General features: G+C 38.0%; 1 protein-coding gene across 1 annotated transcript in view; it reads left to right on the top strand.

Moving 5' to 3' along the window:
- Window positions 1-5,052: 5,052 nt before the first annotated feature.
- The window catches only part of si:dkey-191m6.4 (rho GTPase-activating protein 22), a 93,363-nt gene continuing 74,836 nt past the window's right edge, over window positions 5,053-23,579 (top strand). The window contains exon 1 of the mRNA XM_057826270.1: window positions 5,053-5,215. Coding sequence (XP_057682253.1) covers window positions 5,173-5,215 — 43 coding nt within the window. The 5' untranslated portion in view covers window positions 5,053-5,172. The remainder of the gene's footprint in view (window positions 5,216-23,579) is intronic.

The raw sequence follows: 23,579 nt of genomic DNA, 5'->3' as shown, positions 1-23,579 counted from the left end.
TACATTCACTCTGACAAACTTCAGTCTGGCCTTTATGTTGTTCTTGGAGAGCAAAGGTTTCCTCCTTGCACACCTCCCATGAAGGTTAAACTTGTGAAGTCTCTTTCTGATTGTAGAGGCATGCACTTTCACATAAACAACATAAACAAGAGCTAGCTGTAGGTCCCGTGATGACATTTTAGGGTTTTTGGAGACTTCTTTTAGCATCTTGCGGTCTGCTCTCAGAGTGAACTTGCTTGGACGGCCAGACCTGGGCATGTTGGCAGTTAAATTGAATGTCTTCCACTTGTATGCTATTATCCGGACAGTGGAATGGCTGATTTTATATTCTTTTGAGGTCTTTTGAAATCCCTTACCTTCTTTCTTAAGGCCTTAGAGAGCTCCTTTGATCTCACCTTGGTGTTTTCTCTCACTTCAACAGTCAGGGGCACACAAAACTAAATGTGAGGTTTAAATGAGGCAATCCTCCTTCAAAACACTGGGTAATGATTTTCTAATCATGTGCACCGGATGTGATACCCCTGTGTGTGATTTAGCCATTTTAAGTTGGATTGAATGTGGGAGTGTCCTAATTTATTCCTCAAATGAAATTGCATTTATTTAAAATTACATTTTACAGAAAGTTATAATAAAATAAATACATCTTTTTTTCAGTTTTAATTGTTTAGTTCTATAACTTGAATCTCTCAAGATTGTTAAAATTGATATTGAATATCCATAGGAACAAATATGTAAGAAAACACACAGGGTTCCATAGGGTGTCTTAATTTTTTCACATTACTGTATATGGATTAATTTTGGTTAATCAGGACATGCTATTTTCTTTAGCGCAGCTCCATCTTGTGGATGGCTAACGCAACCCCAACTACTACTACTACAAGTTGTACTGCACCTTATAATACGGTGCACCCTATATATGAAAACAGTTTTAAAATAGGCCATTAATTGAAGGTGTGCCTCATACTCCGATGCGCCCTATAGTGCGGAAAATACAGTACTTTACATCGATTTGGTAAATATTTTACTCTTTTATCAACTGTTATGACGCGACAGTTTATAAAACAGTAAAATATTGTAGCGACTGTTATTTATCTGTTCCACCGCAATGGATGATAGGTAGCGATTGCTGTTGTTATGTGTAGGGTTATAGGGTTAGGGTTAGGGTTAGGGTTGTGTTCTGTAAAGTGTGTTGTTTCTTGGGGTCGTGCGCTGTATGAGGCAAAAGAACAGCACACAATGAATAATCTAATTAATTCAAGTTATTATGAGTACTGGAAGCTCACAATAAATAAATTACGTAATCAAATTTATTCAAGTTAATTTGAGTACTGCAAACTCAAAAACAAAATTTACTATAATCCAATTATTAAGGTTAATTTGAGTCCTTAAAACTTAAAATAATCAACTAAATTGCATGTAATTAATGTAAGTGGCATAAATGGCATTTTCTAGGGCAAGAAGTTTGCTTTTTTTTTTTTTTTTTTTTTTTTTTTTTTTTTTAAGGGTGAGCCTTATAGTCCAGAAATTACAGTACGTTTGTTTTTTTGGACTATAAGCCACTACTTTTTTCCTTCATTTTGAATCTTTCATTTTACAGTGCAGTGCGGGTTAATTGTTGATTTATTTGGGTTAATAGGAACAATTTGACTGCGGCGTCATAAGACCGTCATAATCATGACATGACACTATCATGGGAATGCTTATGACCAATGTCATTAAGTGTCTCGGGCAAATTATGTCACTAAGTCCATTTATGTCCAGCTAAGATCTTTTACATCCATTCAAAAGTGAGATAATTTGCCAGATAACACTAAATGACATCTGTTATAATCATTCATAAATGGTAATGACAGTGTTATGTCATAATTATGATTGTATAATGACAGTCATATGGTGTTACTTTCAAATAAAGTGTTACCATTACCATTACTAGCAATTAATGAAACAACTGGAACAGAAACTGAAGAAATAATTAGCACAGAACATGAATTTTGGCTGTTATTTGCATCTGCACCACTGAAATGCATGCTGGGAGGCATGTTGGACAACAAAAGCGTTTACAGCAGGTGGCAGCAGAGGTTGACTGTCTACTCCAAGGTAGACATGATGACAGATCCATGCCCATAATATACATTTAACATTCAAAGAACATTTTTCTCATTATTGTCGAAATTTACATTTGAAGCTCAACTGTAGTGCAAATTATTAGGTTGTCGTTATTAGCATGCATGTGTTTGCTTCCCATCTAGGCTTGTGACAATATCTCGACATGGTGATAAATCATGATATTTTGCTTCCCAACACATAAGCAATATGCAGTGATGACCAAATGAAGCTTCTTGAAGCAATTAAGCTTAGCTGCCAATTGGTTCAAAACTTCATGGTGCTTCATTTGGTCTTATGACAGTCATATGATGCCGCTGTCAAATAAAGTGTGTGGACTGTTATTGCAGCTAGTTGTAAACATAAATTTGAATTGCTGTTATTGAAGATTAAATGGATTTAGTTTAATTTTTATTTTAGTTTCATTCTACAAGTGTTGATGTCATGAGCAGCTGAATAAAGTCGGCAAATCACACAGACATCTAATATTGTCATTTCGGAGCTTAGCTCACTGCCTAGCTAGGACTTAGCTCCACCATCTTGGTGAGGACAGTACAATGACATATAATAGATGTTTTTGGATACTGTAACTTTCAGGCTATAAGCCTCTACTTTTTTCCTTTATTTTGAATCCTGCGGCTTATAGTCTGGTGCTGCTTAAATGTTGATTTATCTGCGATAATAGGTAATTCTTTATTTGACAGCGGCATCATGAGACTGCCAAAAGACTGTCTTAATTGTGACATGACAGTATCATGGACATTAATGAATGCTTATTACAGATTTCATTTAGTATCATCTGGCAAATTATGTCACAAACTTATAAGTCCAGCTCAGAGCTTTTACATCTATTCAAAAGTGAGATAATTTGCCGGATGACACAAAATGACATCTGTCATAAGCATTCATTAATGCTCATGGCAGTGTCATGAAATAATCATGATCGTCTTGTGACAGTTTTATGGTGCCACCGTCAAATAAAGTGTTACAGAATACCATAACTACCAATTAATGAAACAAATGGAACAGTAACTGAAGAAATAATTTGCACAGAACATGAATTTTGATTGCTATTTGCATCCGTAGCGCTGCAATGCATGCTAGGAGGCATGTTGGACAACAAAAGCGTTTACAGCAGGTGGCAGCAGAGGTTGACTGTCTACCCCAAGGGAGCAGTGATGACCAAATGAAGCTTCTTGAAGCAATGACGCTTTGCTACCAATTGGTTCAAAGCTTCATGGTGGTTCATTTGGTCTTATGACAGTGTGATGATGCCACTGTCAAATAAAGCGTTAGTGGTTAATATCTTTCAGTGTAAATATCTCATAATGCAGTGAGGACAGGCTTATAGTCCAGTGCGGCTTATCTATGAATGAAAAAATGTAGTTTTCGTGTCAAATTTGATGGGTGACGGCCGAAAATCAGGTGCGCCTTATAGTCCGAAAAGTATGGTAACTGTTAAAGTCTATTGATGTCCAGCTCGGATCTTTTACATCCATTCAAAAGTGAGATAATTTGCTGGATAACACGAAATTACATCTGTTATAATAATTCATTAATGACAGTGACAGTGTCATGTCATAATTAAGATTGTATAATGACAATCTTATGGTGCCACTGTGAAATAAAGTATTTCCAAATACCATAACTAGCAATTAATGAAACAACTGAAACAGGTAACTGAAGAAATAGTTTGCACAGAACATTAATTTTGATTGTCCGTAGCGCTGCAATGCATGCTAGGAGGCATGTTGGACAACAACCGCATTTTCAGCAGGTGGCAGAGGTTGACTGTCTACCCCAAGGGAGCAGTGATGACCAAATGAAGCTTCTTGAAGCAATGAAGCTTAGCTGCCAATTGGTTCAAAGCTTCATGGTGGTTCATTTGGTCTTATGACAGTCGTATGATGCCGCTGTCAAATAAAGTCTGTGGACTGTTATTGCAGCTTGTTGTAAACGTAAATTTGAATTGCTGTTATTGAAGATTAAACGGATTTAGTTTAATTTTTATTTTAGTTTGAAGTGATGAGCAGCTGAATAATGCCAGCAAATCACACGGACATCTGATAGTGTCATTTCGGAGCTTAGCTCGCTGCCTAGCTAGGACTTACCTCCACCGTCTTGGTGAGGACAGTACAATGACATATAATAGATGTTTTTGGATACTCCCCTGTACTGTCCTTCAATAATGCTCATGGCGGTGTCATGTCATAGTCATGATGGTCTTTTGACAGTTTACAGAATACCATAACTAGCAATTAATGAAACAATTGGAACAGTAACTGACAAAATATTTTGCACAGAACATGAATTTTGATTGTTATTTGCATCCGTAGCACTGCAATGCATGCTAGGAGGCATGTTGGACAACAACTGTGTTTACAGCAGGTGGCAGCAGAGGTTAACTGTCTTCCTCAAGGGTGCAGTGATGGCCAAATGAAGCTTTTTGAAGCAATGAATCTTTTCTCCCAATTGGTTCAAAGCTTCATGGTTTATTTGGTCTTGTGACAGTCGTATAATGCCGCTGTCAAATAAAATGTTAATATCTTTTGGTGCAAATATCCCATAATACAGTGAGGACAGCTACAGCTAATAGTCCAGCATGGCTTATCTGTGAACAAATGTTGTTTTCGTGACAAATTTGGTGGGTGGTGGCTTATAGTCAGGTGCGCCTTATAGTGCGAAAATTACGGTAACTAAATTCACTTTGAAATCATATAAACTTGTTAAACTGGAACCTAAATTCAGGATTAAATGTGATCAGGTATAAATAATCTTGGAGGCGGATGCACCGCAATGAATAATGTAATAGGGAGAGGTGGAGGCCACTGGGCGTGTGCATGGAAAGAGAGGGGGGGAAAAACAGAGGGGTAGTTCCTTCTCATCCAGTCCCTCCTCCTTTTCTGGTAGCGTTCTCCTCCCCCGTGTTCCCAACCCCCAGCTGGCGGCCGCACTGCAGAAGGTCAGAGAGAGGAGAGGGAGAGGAAAAGGAGGCTGAGGAAGAGACAGGCAAGGGTGGGGTGCTTGGATGTACACGAACATGCCAAGAGGAGAGCGTGCGGACAAGCCATGACAACCATGCTGAGTCCCAAGATCAGACAGACCAGACGAGGTAAGACACTTTTTTGCATTTACCTCATTTATATGCTCAACTTTCAAGCATCATTATTTTCACTGACAGCTTCCAGAAATGACGTTTTATTGTGACTGTCGTGCAGTGTTACACATTCAAAATGCTTTTTTTTCTCTTCCATTCAAACATGCTTGCTCGCTTTCACTCTACTATGATGGTCTTTTTTTTTTTTTTTTTTTTTTTTTTTAATGGAAAGGCACTAATGCTCAATTCAAATGCACCACAACAACAGTGTAAAATCTGATTGGAACCAATTACATCTCTAGTTTCATCACGACTTGCAGCCTGCCGTCAGCTGGTGCTGCTGCGTGTGTGTGTACTCGTAAAAGGATGCGTTAATAAGCTCATGTGTGTCCAGGTCCACGTGTCCTTCCTTCCATCCTTACTCCAATTATTCATCTGGCTGTGATTAAGATGTAATGAATAGCTGGCGATAATGGGAGTGGGATGTGGAAATCCTCTCCTGGAGCTGTGTGAAATTGCTCTTTAAGAGGATTCAATGTGCATTTGCATATATTATCAGACAATAGGCATTGGTCATGTGTGTTTTGTGTGTTTTGTATGAATTGCAACATTACCAGCTTGCATCAGGTTTATAAAGATTACCGGTATATCTGTCAAAAACAATAAATAAATAAATAAAAAATCCTAATTGATCAAGATTTACCAGGTTTTCATTTTTGCCAAATTGCTGTTAAATTTTTAAAACTGAAAATGAATGAAAGGGAACAGCTGACAAAGAGCATTTGTTGTTTAGCTTCATAATTTAGCAAAATCACAAAGCTGACCACGAAAATAACGTGTTAAAAAGTATGAATATAGAAAAATGTCCTATATACAACCCCTAGCAAAAAAGTATGGAATCATTGGTCTAGGACGAGCACTCACTCAGACATTTTATCATTTAGAACAAACTCAGATAAAAAACTTGCAAAAATAATGAATTAGTTTAAAAGTGCAACTCTTTAGAATTCTGAAACACTAAAAAAATTAATAAAAAAAAAAACCAAAAAAAACATTGCGGTGGTCAGTAAATGTTACTTTAATAGAACAAGTGCAGGGAAATAAATATAGAATCACTCCATTCTGAGGAAAAAAATATGGAATCATGAGAAACAAACAAATAAATAACAATCAAAACACATCTCTTGTATTTAGTAGCACCACCTCTGGCTTTTATGACACCATCATCACCTTGTCCAATGCAGAATCTTGACTCTTGACACCTTTTCCAATATATTCCATATTCTTGACTCTTGACAAGGTGATGATGCTGGAACTTTTGTTTGGTGCTGTTCCAGTGAGATTTACAAAGATGATTGCCTGATGAAAACATCCAAATTCCCTCAGTCCTTAATAATATGGGGCTGCATGTCAGGCAAAGGCACTGGGGAGAAGACTGTGGTTAAATCTTCAATAAATGCACAAGTTTACATTGATATTTAGGCATCTTTTTTATCCCTTCAATTGAAAAGAAAATATTGTCATTTTCCAAGATGACAGTGCATCATGCCACAGAGCTAAAACTGTTAAAGCATTCCTTGGAGAAAGACTCATCCAGTCAATGTCATGGCCTGCAAATAGCCTAGATCTCAACCCTATTGAAAACCTGTGGTGGAAAAAAAATGGTCCACAGGAAGGCTCTGACCTGCAAGGATGATCTGGCAACTGCAATCAAAGAGAGTTGGCACCAGATTGATGAAGAATACTCATCAGGTCCATGCCTCACAGACTGCAAGCTGTCCTAAAAGCCAGAGGTGGTGCTACTAAATACTAGAGATGTGTTTTGATTGTTATTTGTTTTTTCGCAAGATTCCATATTTTTTTCCTCAGAATGGAGTGATTCCATATATATTTGCCTGCACTTGCTCTATAAAAGTAACATTTACGGACCACCACAATGTTTTTTATTCATTTCTTTTAGTGTTTCTGAATGCTAAAGGGTTGCAGTTTTGAACTAATTCCTTATTTTTTCAAGCTTTTTATCAAAGTTTGTTCTACATGATAAAATGTCTAAGTGAGTGCTCGTCCGAGACTGGTGATTCTATATTTTTTGCTAGGAGTTGTATTCACTCATAAATGAACAAACTTAACCCTTTCAGGGACTGTGATCACTACAGTGGACAGCTATTTAAAAGTTAACACTTAAGACCTTTGACCCTTAAAAGGGCAAATGACTATTTTTGGTCAAATTATGGAAAACCTGAACAAGACACAATCACAGAGCTCAAAAGCTCCAAACAAATATACACCAAGTATGAGAAATGTGTTTATGATAACATCAGGGACATGTAAACAGTATATTACTTGGGTGTGCGCTGTTATTGTTGGATGGTTATCAGATAAATTTACTGAAATGAATGAATTATGTATTTTTTTGTCTGTCAAGAATTAATTCTGAATCAGGTTTGAAATGATGAAAAAAAAATACTGCTGATTTGTCAGTCACTGATATGAATGCAAAATTATTACTTTGTGGTGTGTCTCCCTAAACCTATTCAAGCTCTGAGTTCATTCCACAAATTTGCACAACATGTCCGAGTCAGAACAGCCACCGCTAATGAACATCTTTATTCCAGTTACATATTCTCAGGGCAGAATAATTCAATTTTCTCTTATTAGCGAGCGTAATTTGCTGTACATGTGGATAATTCATACAATTAAGTAGTGCTTCTCAATAATTTTCTGTTACGCCCCCCACCCAGGAAGACGTAAAATTCCACGCCTCCCAACTCTTTCTCCACTGTAAATAGTATCATTAGTCTGTAAAATTATTAAAAGTACACCTCTGCAAATCATTGTGTCTTTTTTAATGTTAAAGAAAAAAAGGAAAATGGCTCAACGTACAATAAAGTACAGGTAGTCCCTGGGTTATGACTTACCCGACCTGAGGTGATTTCGACTTTATGACGTCGGAGTCTCGTCTGCCATTTTGACTCCAGTCTTGACTTTTGTTTTGTGATTCATGCATTTATTTTGGTGCAGGAAGCGGAGAGTGGGTAGTATTTCCACATGCGAGTAAGAGCGCATGTACAGTGGTATGAAAAAGTATATGAACATTTTGGAATTTCTCACATTTCTGCATGAAGTAACCATCAAATGTGATCTGATCTTTGTCAAAATCACACAGGTGAAAAAACTGTCTGCTTTAACTACTCAACATTTAAAGGTTTTCATATTATGTATGCAAACAATGACAGAAGGGGGAAAAATAAGTAAGTCAACCATCACATTTAATATTTTGTGCCCCCCCACCCCCCACCCCCCCTTTGGCACCAATAACTTCAACTAGACGCTTCCTGTAGCTGCAGATCAGTCTGGCACATCGATCAGGACTAATCTTGGCCCATTCTTCTCTACAAAACTGCTGTAGTTCAGTCATATTCCTGGGATGTCTGGCATGAATCGCTGTCTTTAGGTCATGCCACAACATCTCAATGGGGTTCAAGTCTGGACTTTGACTTGCCCACTCCAAAATGTGTATTTTGTTCTTCTGAAGGCATTCTGAAGTTAATCTATTTCTGTGTTTTGTATCATTGTCTTGTTGCAGCATCCATCCTTGTTTTAACTTCAACTGTCTGAAAGATGGCCTCAAGTTTTCCTGCAAAACATCCTGATAAAATTTTGAATTCATTCTTCCATGAATGATTACAAGTTGTCCAGACCCTGAGGCAGCAAAAAGCCCAAAATCATAATGCTCCCTCCACCATGGTTCACGGTGGGGAAGAGGTGTTGATGTTGGTGAGCATTGAGTGTTACTCCCAAACAATTCACCTTTGGTTTCATCAGGCCACAAAATATTTTGCTGAAACTTCTGTGGATTGTCCAAGTGCCTTTTTTGCGAACATTAAACGAGCGGCAATTTTATTTAGACAGCAGTGGCTTCCTCCATGGAGTCCTCCTGTGAACACCATCCTTTGCCATCGTTTTACAAATAGTTGATGTGTGCACAGAGATATTGAACTGTGCCAGTGATTTCTGTAAGTCTTTAGCAGACACTCTAGGGTTCTTTTTTTACCTCTCTGTGTATTCTGCGCTGAACTCTTGGCTTCATCTGTGGTGGACGGCCACTCCTTGGGAGAGAAGCAACAGTGCCACACTCTCTCCATTTGTAGACAACTTTTCTGACTGTCAATTGATGAACATACAGACTTTTAGAGATGGTTTTGTATCCTTTCCTAGCTTTATACAAATCAACAATACTTTATTGCAGGTCTTTAGACAGCTCTTTTGACCGAGCCATGATGCACTTCAGACAATGCTTCTCATCAAGAATTTTTTTTTTTTTTTTCCCCAGGTGTGTGTTTTATAGGGGTCGGTGCAGTTTTAAACCACGCATCAGTGAATGGGCAGACACCTGACTTAAATGTTTGGTAACAATGGGTTTCAATTGCTCTTTAAGTCTCCTTAGGCAGAGGGTTCACTTACTTGTTTTTCCCCCTTCTTTCATTGTTTGCATGCTATCCTCATTAAAATATGAAAAAGTATAAATCTTTGGGTGGTTTTAGTTAAAGTAGACACTGGAGTTTCATCTGTGTGATCTTGACAAAGATCAGATCACATTTGATGGTGATTTTATGGAGAAATGTGAGAAATTCCAAAAGAATCTATAAAGACTATATATATATATATGTATATATATATATTACGAGTATTTGATACACTGCCAATGGGTTTTCCCATTGGCAGTGTATCAAATACTTGTTCTTCCCACTGTATATATATTTATATATATATATATATATATATATATATATATATATATATATATATATATATATATAATGTATATATGTATATAATGTATATATGTATACTAAACGGCTTTGGAGGATATCTCTTTGTGAGATTAGTTATAGCACCCATCACCTTATCAAAAGTATATGTATACATGCAATAAAGCTTCTCGAACACACACATCTATATACAAATTGAAAAGATTGATAGTGAAAAAAAAAATCAAATATAAAATTGCAATCCAAATTATAATTTTCAAAAATATTGACAATAAACTAAAATTTTTTCAAGTTCAAGTTCAATTTTTTTCAGGCATGCCACTCCCGTCCCCCTTGAACAATACAACTACGTCATACTCTACTGTCAGGCTGAGATAACGAGGCGGACTCAGCTGCGGAGTTCTGGCAACAAAAACTTTATTAAGAAAACAAAGGTTCTTCCGCTGGCATGCGAGGATGAGGAAAAGTACAAACATAAAATGCTCTAAATGGAGGAAAAAGCCAAGACAACTAAGATAAAAAATTCAAACACAAAGCACTCCAAATGGAGGATAACATCTAGACAACTATCGTGAACAACATGGGTAGTAAGATACTTCTGCACAAGACAAGGGAATGGGGAACATGGTGGAAACAATAGACCCCAATCACCAACGTCACACAATCACATGATCGCTGTATTGTGCCACCATATTGTCCGTCATTGTGTGTCCGTATTGTCATTGATCGTAGTTTCTAAAGGTGGATTCACTTGCAAATTATGGAAGCCCCAGTGCTTTCAAATGCTGTAAACTCATTGGATGAGTTGCATAAAAGCCGTTGGAAAAGCTTCGGTCGATCCAGTCGCCAGATCCATTTTTGATGCCCAAACCGATGTTTTCTCCCGTCCGGTCCCATCCCGTGCGTGAGAGCTCGTCCTGAGACCACAAAATTTCCAATCATACTCCAGTTTATGTCACGATGAGGAGTCGGGTACCCAAAATCGGCACCGGCCCGAATATAAACCGACATTTGGTCAGCTGAGCGTCACCGTTGTCACGATTGTAAAATGAAACTTGATCGACAACGGGCTGGTGTGTGCCAAAAAATAGTTGCCCCACATGAAATGTCCCGCTTAGTTATAACGCTTTATTGACGTGAAAACATCAAATGTTTTAATGGACGTATTACAGTAATGTATTTACGGCAGTAAGATCAGTTTTAAATCATTAAATTACACAAAATACTAGTACTGTATATTAGTAACAAACCGTGGACTGGGCCACATAACCATCTTTGAACCGAAATGTATTAGTCTACAGGTTTTCACGACCATATCCCAATGACAATCACACAGGTATGACATTAATTAGTTCAAGCAGAGTAAAATAATACATATTCACGGTACAAGAAAGTCGTTTCCGTGTGGCCACTCCCGTCAAGGGGGACATTTCATGCAGGGCGGCTATTTTTCGGCACAACACCTGTTGTCGCGCTCACCTTCTTGCTGTGCGACCGTGGCGACGAGCTTCGTAGTGTCCGTCTGATGATGTCTGCGAACATGTAGGCATTATATTAATGTTTTCGCCCCTGTCTAATGGCTGTCGACACAAACGCATCATGGACCAAGATAAACAAACCGTGCTGCTTTCGAGATTTGCCTTTTTAACAATGGGCATACAGAAACTACTAAAATGACCGTTTATCTTCTCTGTTACTGCAACCAACCGCCACACATGCCTTCACCATTTTGATTAATCAATGTTAACCATTGCCAGGAAGGTTTTTGGGTTCGTTTACTAGGCGAGTTGTGACGTCACGTGATTGGGGTCTATAGGCGATTAGGCAAAATGAGGAAGGGAAAGTACACAGACACGAGGAGGGTGAAGCCTTCAAAATAAAACAGCAAATTACATGATATGACAACTACGTCACACAACCCACTCTTCCGCGGTTTCTGCTGTTAGCCTGTCACTCATTTCAACTCGCCGACTCATCTGAAGAAAACAATGACGAATTTGGTCCATCCTCTTCCTTGAGTTAATGAAATAATGCATTAGCTTTCGCTAAATTTAGTTTTTGATTTATTCCGCACGTTTGAAAGTCGCTCACTCAATCCAAGCAGCCGTCGCTCGCTACCTCGCCTCCCATTCACTCAGTGGTGCCTTGCTCGGCAATTTATTAAAAGTGTTTACATTACGTCCATTCTTTGTGACCGCACAATGACAATATGTAGTTTTTCATGGTGCTTTCGGTTTTGAAAAAGGACAAGAAATGATGGAAATACATGGGCCATGCAGCGTTTTAAAAACTCAAATTACAATTATCCCCCGTTTTACTTGGTCGATTGACTTTAAGTAAAAACTCGCGTGGACCTCAACTTCCTCACATTCAAATGAGACCAACCAGGTGGTGATGTAATTACAGAGTGATGAGGCTTCAAAGATGATACGTGTAATTTTGTCGCCGCCGACACATTCGGTGTTAAAGGGAAGTGAGGTCTTAATTGATTTGGCTTCCTGCTGTCGACTGCAAACACTTTTTGACCCAGTAAACAGACTGGTCTTCCCTCGTCTCCGACTCTATTAAAAATCAAAGCCAAAAGCTACATACGCTTCGTCATATTTCCTCGTTTTAGCTCATCATATCTCCAGTGCTCTTGTTTGGTTCAAAAATACTGCGCACAATCTGAAAATGAGAGCCCACCACTGAGTGGATGTGCAATTACACTTTATTCTAGTACTGCAAAAAAGTATGTTCCCTGAGGTCACATGCTACACCCCAGCATCGCTCTGTGCCCCCCCTGGGGGGTCGCGTCCCACTATTTGAGAAGTACTGCAATAGAGTCAGTCATAGCTTATGTTCAATTCAGCAGGACCAGATTTCACATTAATATTTTAGCTTCAGAATAAAAATCACCATTATGTTTTAAAATGTGTTACTTTTTCGAAGCAGTTTCAGATCATGAACCTGACAAGTGGTTCAGAAAAGGTTACCCCACCTTCATTGGAATTATAGTTAGTGGCTAATGTTATTTCTCACATTGCAAAGTTATTCACGTGATATCTCACTTCCTTTACAACCCGATAAGCAAATGAAGAGGAGTGTTTCATCCATAACAAATTCCCGTTTCGTTTTGTAGCTTTGACAGCAAATATCTGACATTTTCTGCTACGGAAAATGCAAATGTTTCCGGCTACATTTTTCCTTTAGTCGGCACCAGAGATTCTGTCACTATTTTAATTGCCTGCATATCAGCTGCTTCAGTCTCTTGCAGCATCTTTTTGATATGCGTTGCCATGGTTTTACGATCAAAGTCACGCAAGGAGCCAACTCTCTGGCATTCTGCATTTCTGTATGAATAACAGATCGAACTGCTGCATCAGTTCTACTCCACTGCAGGACGCACATAGAAGGCTGTATACGATCTGCCACACCTCCGCCGCCTGTTAATGTGTAGATTTAAACACAAATTTGAACACACGTGCACACAAAACTGGTTAGGTCATTTATCATTAGCGGTAGGCAAACTGTGAGTTCCGCGCTGACGCACCTGTAACTCTGCCTACCATAAATCACCACCCAACGACTAGATTAATGGAATTAAATTGTGTCAGCATGCCTGGGCATCCCTGTGTATGCGTGTGTAATGAAATGCATGTATAGCTTGATGGTATGTGTCAGACATAGTAAAAACAGAGTGTCGCTCCAAACTGCATTAATGAGTGCTATAAAAGGAAGGCAAACTGTGTAGTGTTTTTTTCTGGACTTGATGTATCAGAAGCATTTTGTGCTTGAGTCACCCAAAAACATTCCACTGTAGGAAAGGTCTTATTTTGGTCAACATATTTAGCTACATTAAAGGACAGGAAGGTACTGTGAACTCTATATTTATTCCAGGGCTGTGCAGGGATTAATGGAGGGGCAGGAGCTCATAGATCAAAAGGGGCACATGAACAACAATTTAACACACCTTATAACAACATAACTTCCAGTTTAACCAGCTTTACAGTATAATTTGCTGTGACTTCGACAGACTTTAATTGGGAGGGGGAAATAGTGAATAGAAATCAACACTGTCATCAACACTTTCTGGCTGTGACTCAGTCAGTCTTCGCCTATTTTCTTCCTTCAACCTCTATATCAAAACTTTCTTCCCCAAATTGTTGTTCATCTGAGAACAAAGCACATCAGATGTTCACTGAGCCACCATCAGCACAGTTATTTTTCCCAAAAACTATTATTTCATTATTATCCATATTTCACAACTCTAGCACCTAATAATTGATAAAGTAATGATATAAAATATTATAGAACAATTACATTGTAAATGTACAGTATTTATATTTGTTGGATTTTTTTACCTGAATATCCTTGCAAACTGTGTTATTCTTACCTATTGTGCTCTTCACTCAGCTGATGAGGGATCCACTGCCTTTAGCAGCCTCATCCAGCTCCTTTTTTTTATCCCTCAACCTCCTCTCCTTACGAAGCATATCTACAGAATGACATATAAATCTTAAATTAAAAAAATCTGACTCCCGGTGGCTTTTATTTTTGAAGCTTTCTTAATTTGTTTCTCTCTCAATATCATTGTGGAGAGAGAGAAAAGACAGAACACTTAACAAGGGTGGCTAGCGGGAACAATACAAAAATAAAATACAAAATACATAGAAATGGAATTAACAAATTATCACATTAAGATTCATAGGAATATTCAATTTAGATTAAAACGAAAACTTAAAGTGTACTTTTCTTGATAACGTTGTGAAGAGAACGGACAAATGTGTTTACCCATGGATCAAAATAGCCATGTTTAGCCATAATTAATTATTAAAGGAGAAAACTATATATAAGAAAATTACATATTATTAAAAATAAATAAATAAATAAAACACCTTCCCCTCCCCATGCACGAGCCTGGTTTATTCTATTGGTATGTTCTTTGAATGCTAGTGATGGTGATATGTCAAATCCATTTTAACTCTGAGGCTGGCAACTGTGATCATTCAATGACAGCACTCACAGTTAAAATGGATTTGACGGTGGCAAATATTTACAGTGCCTTGCAAAAGTATTCGGCCCCCTTGAATCTTGCAACCTTTCGCCACATTTCAGGCTTCAAACATAAAGATATGAAATTTAATTTTTTTGTCAAGAATCAACAACAATTGGGACACAATCGTGAAGTGGAACAACATTTATTGGATAATTTCAACTTTTTTAACAAATAAAAAATTGAAAAGTGGGGCGTGCAATATTATTCGGCCCCTTTACTTACAATGCAGCAAACTCACTCCAGAAGTTCAGTGAGGATCTCTGAATGATCCAATGTTGTCCTAAATGACCGATGATGATAAATAGAATCCACCGGTGTGTAATCAAGTCTCCGTATAAATGCACCTGCTCTGTGATAGTCTCAGGCTTCTGTTTAAAGTGCAGAGAGCATTATGAAAACCAAGGAACACACCAGGCAGGTCCGAGATACTGTTGTGGAGAAGTTTAAAGCCGGATTTGGATACAAAAAGATTTCCCAAGCTTTAAACATCTCAAGGAGCACTGTGCAAGCCATCATACTGAAATGGAAGGAGCATCAGACCACTGCAAATCTGCCAAGACCCGGCCGTCCTTCCAAACTTTCTTCTCAAACAAGGAGAAAACTGATCAGAGATGCAGCCAAGAGGCCCATGATCACTCTGGATGAACTGCAGATATCTACAGCTGAGGTGGGAGAGTCTGTCCATAGGACAACAATCAGTCGTACACTGCACAAATCTGGCCTTTATGGAAGAGTGGCAAGAAGAACGCCATTTCTCAAAGATATCCATAAAAAGTCTTGTTTAAAGTTTGCCACAAGCCACCTGGGAGACACACCAAACATGCGGAAGAAGGTGCTCTGGTCAGATGAAACCAAAATTGAACTTTTTGGCCACAATGCAAAGCGATATGTTTGGCGTAAAAGCAACACAGCTCATCACCCTGAACACACCATCCCCACTGTCAAACATGGTGGTGGCAGCATCATGGTTTGGGCCTGCTTTTCTTCAGCAGGGACAGGGAAGATGGTTAAAATTGACGGGAAGATGGATGCAGCCAAATACAGGAACATTCTGGAAGAAAACCTGTTGGTATCTGCACAAGACCTGAGACTGGGACGGAGATTTATCTTCCAACAGGACAATGATCCAAAACATAAAGCCAAATCTACAATGGAATGGTTCAAAAATAAACGTATCCAGGTGTTAGAATGGCCAAGTCAAAGTCCAGACCTGAATCCAATCGAGAATCTGTGGAAAGAGCTGAAGACTGCTGTTCACAAACATTCTCCATCCAATCTCACTGAGCTCGAGCTGTTTTGCAAGGAAGAATGGGCAAGAATGTCTGTCTCTCGATGTGCAAAACTGATAGAACCATACCCCAAGCGACTTGCAGCTGTAATTGGAGCAAAAGGTGGCGCTACGAAGTATTAACGCAAGGGGGCCGAATAATATTGCACGCCCCACTTTTCAGTTTTTTATTTGTTAAAAAAGTTTAAATTATCCAATAAATTTTGTTCCACTTCACGATTGTGTCCCACTTGTTGTTGATTCTTGACAAAAAATTTAAATTTTATATCTTTATGTTTGAAGCCTGAAATGTGGCGAAAGGTTGCAAGGTTCAAGGGGGCCGAATACTTTTGCAAGGCACTGTACCTTAAGCCTAACAACGGGTACTTTCTCCCGTGTAAAATAAATCTATATCTGGTGATAAGAATGCACAAAACGGAAAGGAATCACAGGATTGATGGGTTTTTTTTTTCTGATAATTTGCCAAAAATACCATAAATTATTCATACCAACTTAATTTTCACAAACAATGAAAAACATTAGATGTGCATTGTGAATAGCATTGGTGTTGCAGTTGCATTGGTTTCACCTTTCAAGAAATAGATATTTGAACACGAACCAAGAGGCGACAGAAAATAAAGGCTAACATGCAAATATTGCTTCAGCCTGGTGAAATAGATGTGCAACTTATTACTACTTATTTCTGTGTTAGAGTGCCTACTGGTGGTCAAGGCAGATTGAAACAAAGCAAGAGATGTTTGAAACACTTTAAATTCTTTATATTCCATTTAATTGAGTAATACAGTACTGTTTCAAAAAAGCATTGTGTGATCTTGTACTAGTATAGTGTTTTATCTACACCATCGCAGTGCCCAAAGTGCTTTACAGGTGCTCACATTCACCCAATCATACACATTAGGCACAATACAGGTAGTTCCCGCGTTACGATGTACTCGACTTGCCCAATTTTGACTTGACGCCGGAGTGTTGTCTGCCGTTTTTTTTTATCCGCATAAACAGTACCTTATTTAAACGTGAAGTTGTTTAGCTTTACAGATATTAACAGTTTGCTTTTTGAAGCTTTTTACTTCCTTCACTTTTTACATTTTGTAAAGCTGTAACACACATATGTACACTTGTGTTCAAAAGGACAGGCATTTTAACAATAAAACACTAGACCCAAAACAATTTGTGTTCAAATGTCCATCTAGTTTGATCAATATGTAAATTTAATAGACTAAATTAGCCTAATTTGCTTAACAAAAATCCACTTGCTTAAATGATACGAATGCTAACATATTTACAATTCTCAAAGCAAATCGCTCTCACGTACTCCAAAAACTGTCGCTGTAAACTTAATTACAAATTCATACACATATATTAGCTGAAACAACTTACAGTTATGTGGGCCAAATCAGAGTGCAGCTATGCTTTATCCATGTCAGACGAAAGTCTGCGCCACAGTCATTAGGCGACAGTCCAGCCAGACCAAATGCTACCACTAGAAGGCAGTGTATCCTCCATCATTAAACAAAATAGAATACAGGGATCCCTCGTTTTTCGCGGATAATGGGGACCAGAACCCGCCGCGATAAGTGAAAAACCGGGAAGTAGCGCACCCCCCCCCCATTTTTTTTTTTAATGTTTTTATTCAGCTCTATCGTTGGAAAATGATACATATAAGATATGTTTGTTTTTTTTTACCTTTTTCCCCGAAGTAGAATCAAAAAATACTTTTATGCATATACTGGTACATATTTCAATGAATGATTTTTAAGTACTTTAAATGTAATAATTATATTAAGTTTTAAGCATGTTACTGTCCCACAGAATTATTTTTAATTAAGAAAAAAAGTAGACGCCCAATCCATTAAATAAAAGTTAAAAAAAAAAAAATAAAATCTTGTTTTCTTGAATGCTTCATTGAGTGTCCACTCAAATCCGCTCCAGCTGCACACTTACACACAATGACTTGCCACAGCAAGTGTTTAAAGGGCAACTGAAGACCTTTCCGGATTTTGGTGTAATTTTATGAATATAAACTTGGGACAAGTTCATCAAAACAACCATGACATTATCAACATGTAATTGTAAGGATAATTTGCGTTTTTTTTTTAGTTTTTTTGCACTCCGTTAATGGTCCCTTCGCAAACCCGGAAGTGTGACGTAGGCAACAGAAGACTACCCACAGCTAGTATAGCAGCAACAACGATGTCAGTGATATTTCCACCAAAGGTAACCATTCAGGATCGCTCTTTCGTGACGCTACCAATGGCAAAGGCTCCCAGGAAAGATGAACTACAATTAATCCCTACATGTTTGAACCTGAGGCGTCAGATGACGGCGATTTACTTGACACAGCAGATGGTGTCATGACGCCAATTGAAAGCTCGACACTTCACGAACGGGAGAGTGAGTGGTAAGTCCAGCATCGTGATTTTTTTATCAGAATGCGATTACATGGTTGTATATTTTTTCCATGCTCTACACATAGCTAAAACTGGATATTAGGTAATGGGACAGCTCCTACCGATCTAAATATGATAAAGCTAGCCCAAATGTGGCTAAATGAATGCGCTACACATAGCTAAAACTGGATATTAGGTAATGGGACAGCTCCTACCGATCTAAATATGATCAAGCTAGCCCAAATGTGGCTAAATGAATGCTCTACACATAGCTAAAACTGGATATTAGGTAATGGGACAGCTCCTACCGATCTAAATATGATAAAGCTAGCCCAAATGTGGCTAAATGAATGCTCTACACATAGCTAAAGCTGGATATTAGGTAATGGGACAGCTCCTACCGATCTAAATATGATAAAGCTAGCCCAAATGTGGCTAAATGAATGATATGTTATTGATATTTCAAAATAAATGACAAAACCATTTTATTTTCCAGGTGTTGCTGTAAACCGTCAAGTAAAACCTTCCAAGAGTATGCCTGTGTCATCAGGAGATCCCAGACGTGGGAGCCAAACTTGAGGAGGCTGAAGCACTGACAGGGGCATGAATTACATTAAAAAAATAAAACCATAAATTGTTAACAACATTGACACATTTTGTTGACTGTTTAATGTATTCTATTGGTATATAATATATTGTAATTATATTACATTCTGAAAAAATATTTAATAGGCCACAATAATAAATGATACCAGATTTATGTATATGTATTTACTCTTTTCTGTAGCATGAAGTGTTCTCTATACAAAGATAATGCATTATCATTAAAATATGAAGGTAACTTGATTTTTCTTTTAAAAAATGTGTACTGTATATATGACTAGTTTATGATTTCATGTCATCAAAATTTGCTACATTTATTTCTCCTAAATCATCGTCATCTGATGTCGCTGACGGAAGAAATTCAGCATCTGGCAGGCCTCATAGGATCTCTTCAGTCGTCATCGCTGGACACCGCATCACTTCGGTCATCATATGACTCGACCCACTCTCTCTTGATTTTGGGAAACTGGGTGGCAACTGACTTGCAACGCTTTTTTCATCGTGTTGAGGGTTTCCGCCACTTAATTTTTTATGTTTGGCTTCCTGGAGAAAAAAAAAAATCACAGCAGCATGAAAATATTGGATGAATCCTAATTTTAATTTAATAATTTCTTGGTGATCAAATAATAATGCCCCAGTCATAGCAGCATCTATTTGATGCTATTGTTCCCTCTTCAAATAGGCAGACCTTGATGTTAAAGTATAAAAAACGAGCCAAGGACCTATTTGGTGCTGGGGACATTTGAATTTACATAACATCTATTGATATAGTAATAAAATCACACGAGTAGACGACGTCAGCCAACCTATCTACTTATGACAGGCCAACGGCAAAAAAAAAAAAATGTCGCACTTCAACAAACAACCAGTAGGAGTCCCCCTCGTTTATCAAAAAAAGCCATTAATGTTCTACTTACGTCTTTGCAAAACCAAGGTTGCATTGTTGTAGGTTTTCAAAGCTGTCGTGGCTGAAATGATGAAAACAATGAGCCGATTGGGGACCTGTATGCATGCTAACAAAAACGGTCCAAACCTTTGCAGGAGTTTTTTTGGGACCACTCCTAGAGTCTCGAATCTTCCTGTAATTCATCGCTACACATCGAGATGGCATGACGAATCCCGCGAGTAAAACCCAGAAAATGTATGCAATATATGGCGAGGATATCGTGGTGCTATATTTCCGCGTTCAGAGTGGTGGCAAGGCTTCCTGGAAGTTACGTAATGAGATAGGGGTCGGCAGGACGGCGCGTCCCTCGTTGCTATGGTGTTGCTATGGCCATAACTCAAAAACTACGCAGTCAATTATTATTATTTTTTTTTTTATGTGACTTTTTGAGAGAGCGAATGACGCATTTAATACAATTCAACTGAGTCAAACGCTTAAGAGCGGAATCTGAAAAGCTCTTCAGTTGCCCTTTAACAAGTTAAACGATGATTGACACATGCGGCCCTTTGAAGGTCGAGTCTGTGGCAAGATCAATATATATATATATATATATATTTTTTTTAAATTGGAAAAAAAAAATCCGCGATGGACTGAGGGCGCGAAGTTTGAAGCACGAAGTAGCGAGGGATCACTGTACATTTGGACTTTTCGGATAGTTATTTTGAGGTACTTAAAGGGTTCATTCCATCTTAAGCGGAAATTCGGTTTACATCACCAGCCTAGGAACTCGTTCGTAACCCGGGGACCACCTGTATTATCAATTGAAGAGGTGGGTCATACTGCTTTACTCCGTTACATTTACATAAGTAACTTTTTGAGAAAAATGTTCTTCTACGAGTAATTTTACCACACGTAACTTTTTACTTGTACTCGAGCAGATTTGTGAAGATTTTTGACCTAATATGTTCATGTCATCGGTTATAGTACAGTATAATAATAACAGTTCATATACAGTGGATGAAGTTGTGCTGAGAAAAAAATATACCATTATTACATTTTTTGTATCAAACATTGTAAGCAATTACTCACATGTTACTCATTACTTGAGTATTATTTTCAACTAATACTTTTTTACTTGTACTTGAGTAAAATTTTGGGTGACTTTTACTTTTACTTGAGTAATATTATTTAGAAGTAACGCTACTCTTACTTTACTAAATTCACCTCTGATCAATTGTACTAGCCATCCACCAGAATTTGAATGGATTTCTGCCCATACTTACAATGTTACATGTAGGAGAAAGCATCTTGCTCATAAACAGATGGACATTCTATGAAAAACACCCCATGATTTAGAATACAGATATCAGTTCAGTGGTATTAAAAAGTATCTGAACCTTTTGGAATTTCTCACATTTCTGCATAAAATCCCCATAAAATGTGATCTGATCTTTGTCAAAACTGCACATATGAAAATACAGTGACTGCTTTAACTTAAACCACCCAAACATATATAGTTTTTCATATTTTAATGAGGATAGCATGCAAACAATGACAGAAGGGGGGAAAATAAGTAAGTGAACCGTCTGCCAAAAGAGACTTAAAGGGCAATTGAAACCAATTTTTACCCAACAATTTTAGTCGGGTGTATGCCCAATCACTGATGAGTGGTTTAAAGCTGCCCTGCCCACTGTAAAACACACACCTGGTAAGAATTGTCTTGGTGAGAAGCATTGTCTGATGTGCATCATGGCTCAGTCAAAAGAGGTGTCTGAAGACCTGCAATCAAGGATTGTTGATTTGTATAAAGCTGGGAAAGGACACAAAACCATCTCTAAAAGTTTGGATGTTCATCAATCGATAGTCAGAAAAGTTGTCTACAAATGGAGAGAATTTGGCACTGTTGCTTCTCTCCCAAGGAGTGGACGTCCACCAAAGATGACGCCAAGAGTTCAGCGCAGAATACTCAGAGAGGTTAAAAAAAAGAACCCTAGAGTGTCTGCTAGAGACTTACAGAAATCACTGGCACAGTTCAATACCTCTGCACACATCAACTATAAGTAAAACTATGGCTAAGACTGGTGTTCATGGGAGAACTCAACTTCAGAACGGTTTCAGAAGAACAAAATACACGTTTTGGAGTGGCCAAGTCAAAGTCCAGGCTTTAACCCAATTGAGATGCTGTGGCATGACATAAAGACAGCGATTCATGCCAGACATCTCAGGAATCTGACTGAACTACAGCAGTTTTGTAGAGAAGAATGGGCCAAGATTAGTCCAGACTGATCTGCAGCTACAGGAAGCATCTGGTTGAAGTTATTGCTGCCAAAGACGAGGGACACAAAATATTAAATATGATGGTTCACTTACTTATTTTCCCCCTTGTGTCATTGTTTGCATACTATCCTCATTAAAATATAAAAAACAAATAAATGTTTGAGTGGTTTTAGTTAAAGCAGACACTGTTTTTTTTCATCTGTGTGATTTTGAAAAAGATCAGATCACATATGTTGGTGATTTAATGCAGAAATGTGAGAAATTCCAAAAGGTTCATATACTTTTTCTTACCACTGTATTCATCAACATTCACACCTGATAGACAGGCCAACACAATATTTTGACAAGGACAGGCACTTGGAAACTGACTGGATGACTTATGTGTTTCATCCATTTACGGTACAGTCAATCACATCAATTTTTGGATGTGTGCTGGCTGATGCAGTGTTGTCTTACTTATGCTTAAGAGGACCCATGAGGAACCTATGCATACAGTATAAGATCATATAAACACATAGTATGCACGCAGGAATGGGATAATAGTTTGGGGGAAAAAAAAAAATGGGAAGTGTCTGCTGTTTTTGTCTACTTGGCTTTTACAGTTGGTAAAACTGTTACTTAAGAGCCCGATAATGATTCATTCATAGGTTTATTAATGAATATTGTATATTAGGGTTCAGAAACTCCTGGCAAACGTTAGGCTTCACCTTTTTATGTTTTCCCTCTAAAATAGGATTTTAGCTAAACAATTGCCTTTTTTTCTGTTCTGTTTTCTATGCACAAAGCAAAGATTCATTTTTGAATCAGCTCCCACCAGTCAAGGAGGATTTGAATCACCAGTGTTCAAATTGGAACTCTGGCACGACCCAGAAAAAAAATTCTGTGACTCAAGCGTGAATCACAGACATCTCAAGTGTTAAAGAGTGGAACGCTTTCATGTAAATGCTGGCAAGAATAAGACAAATGAAAATACTTTACGTATTAGGGTTAGATCCAGAGGATTAAATAATAGACACGGAGCAGATCTAAATCAATAAGTACAGTACTTTGGAACAGTGTTGTTTTCATCAACGATGACAATGAAAATATTTAGTCAACAAACACTTTTTTATGACGATGACGAGACAA

This window comes from Corythoichthys intestinalis, chromosome 21 (genome assembly GCF_030265065.1).
Source record: "Corythoichthys intestinalis isolate RoL2023-P3 chromosome 21, ASM3026506v1, whole genome shotgun sequence".
NCBI classification, from domain to species: domain Eukaryota; kingdom Metazoa; phylum Chordata; class Actinopteri; order Syngnathiformes; family Syngnathidae; genus Corythoichthys; species Corythoichthys intestinalis.
The sequence above is the reverse complement of the archived record's forward strand: the minus strand, read 5'-3'. Positions and strand labels throughout refer to the sequence as shown.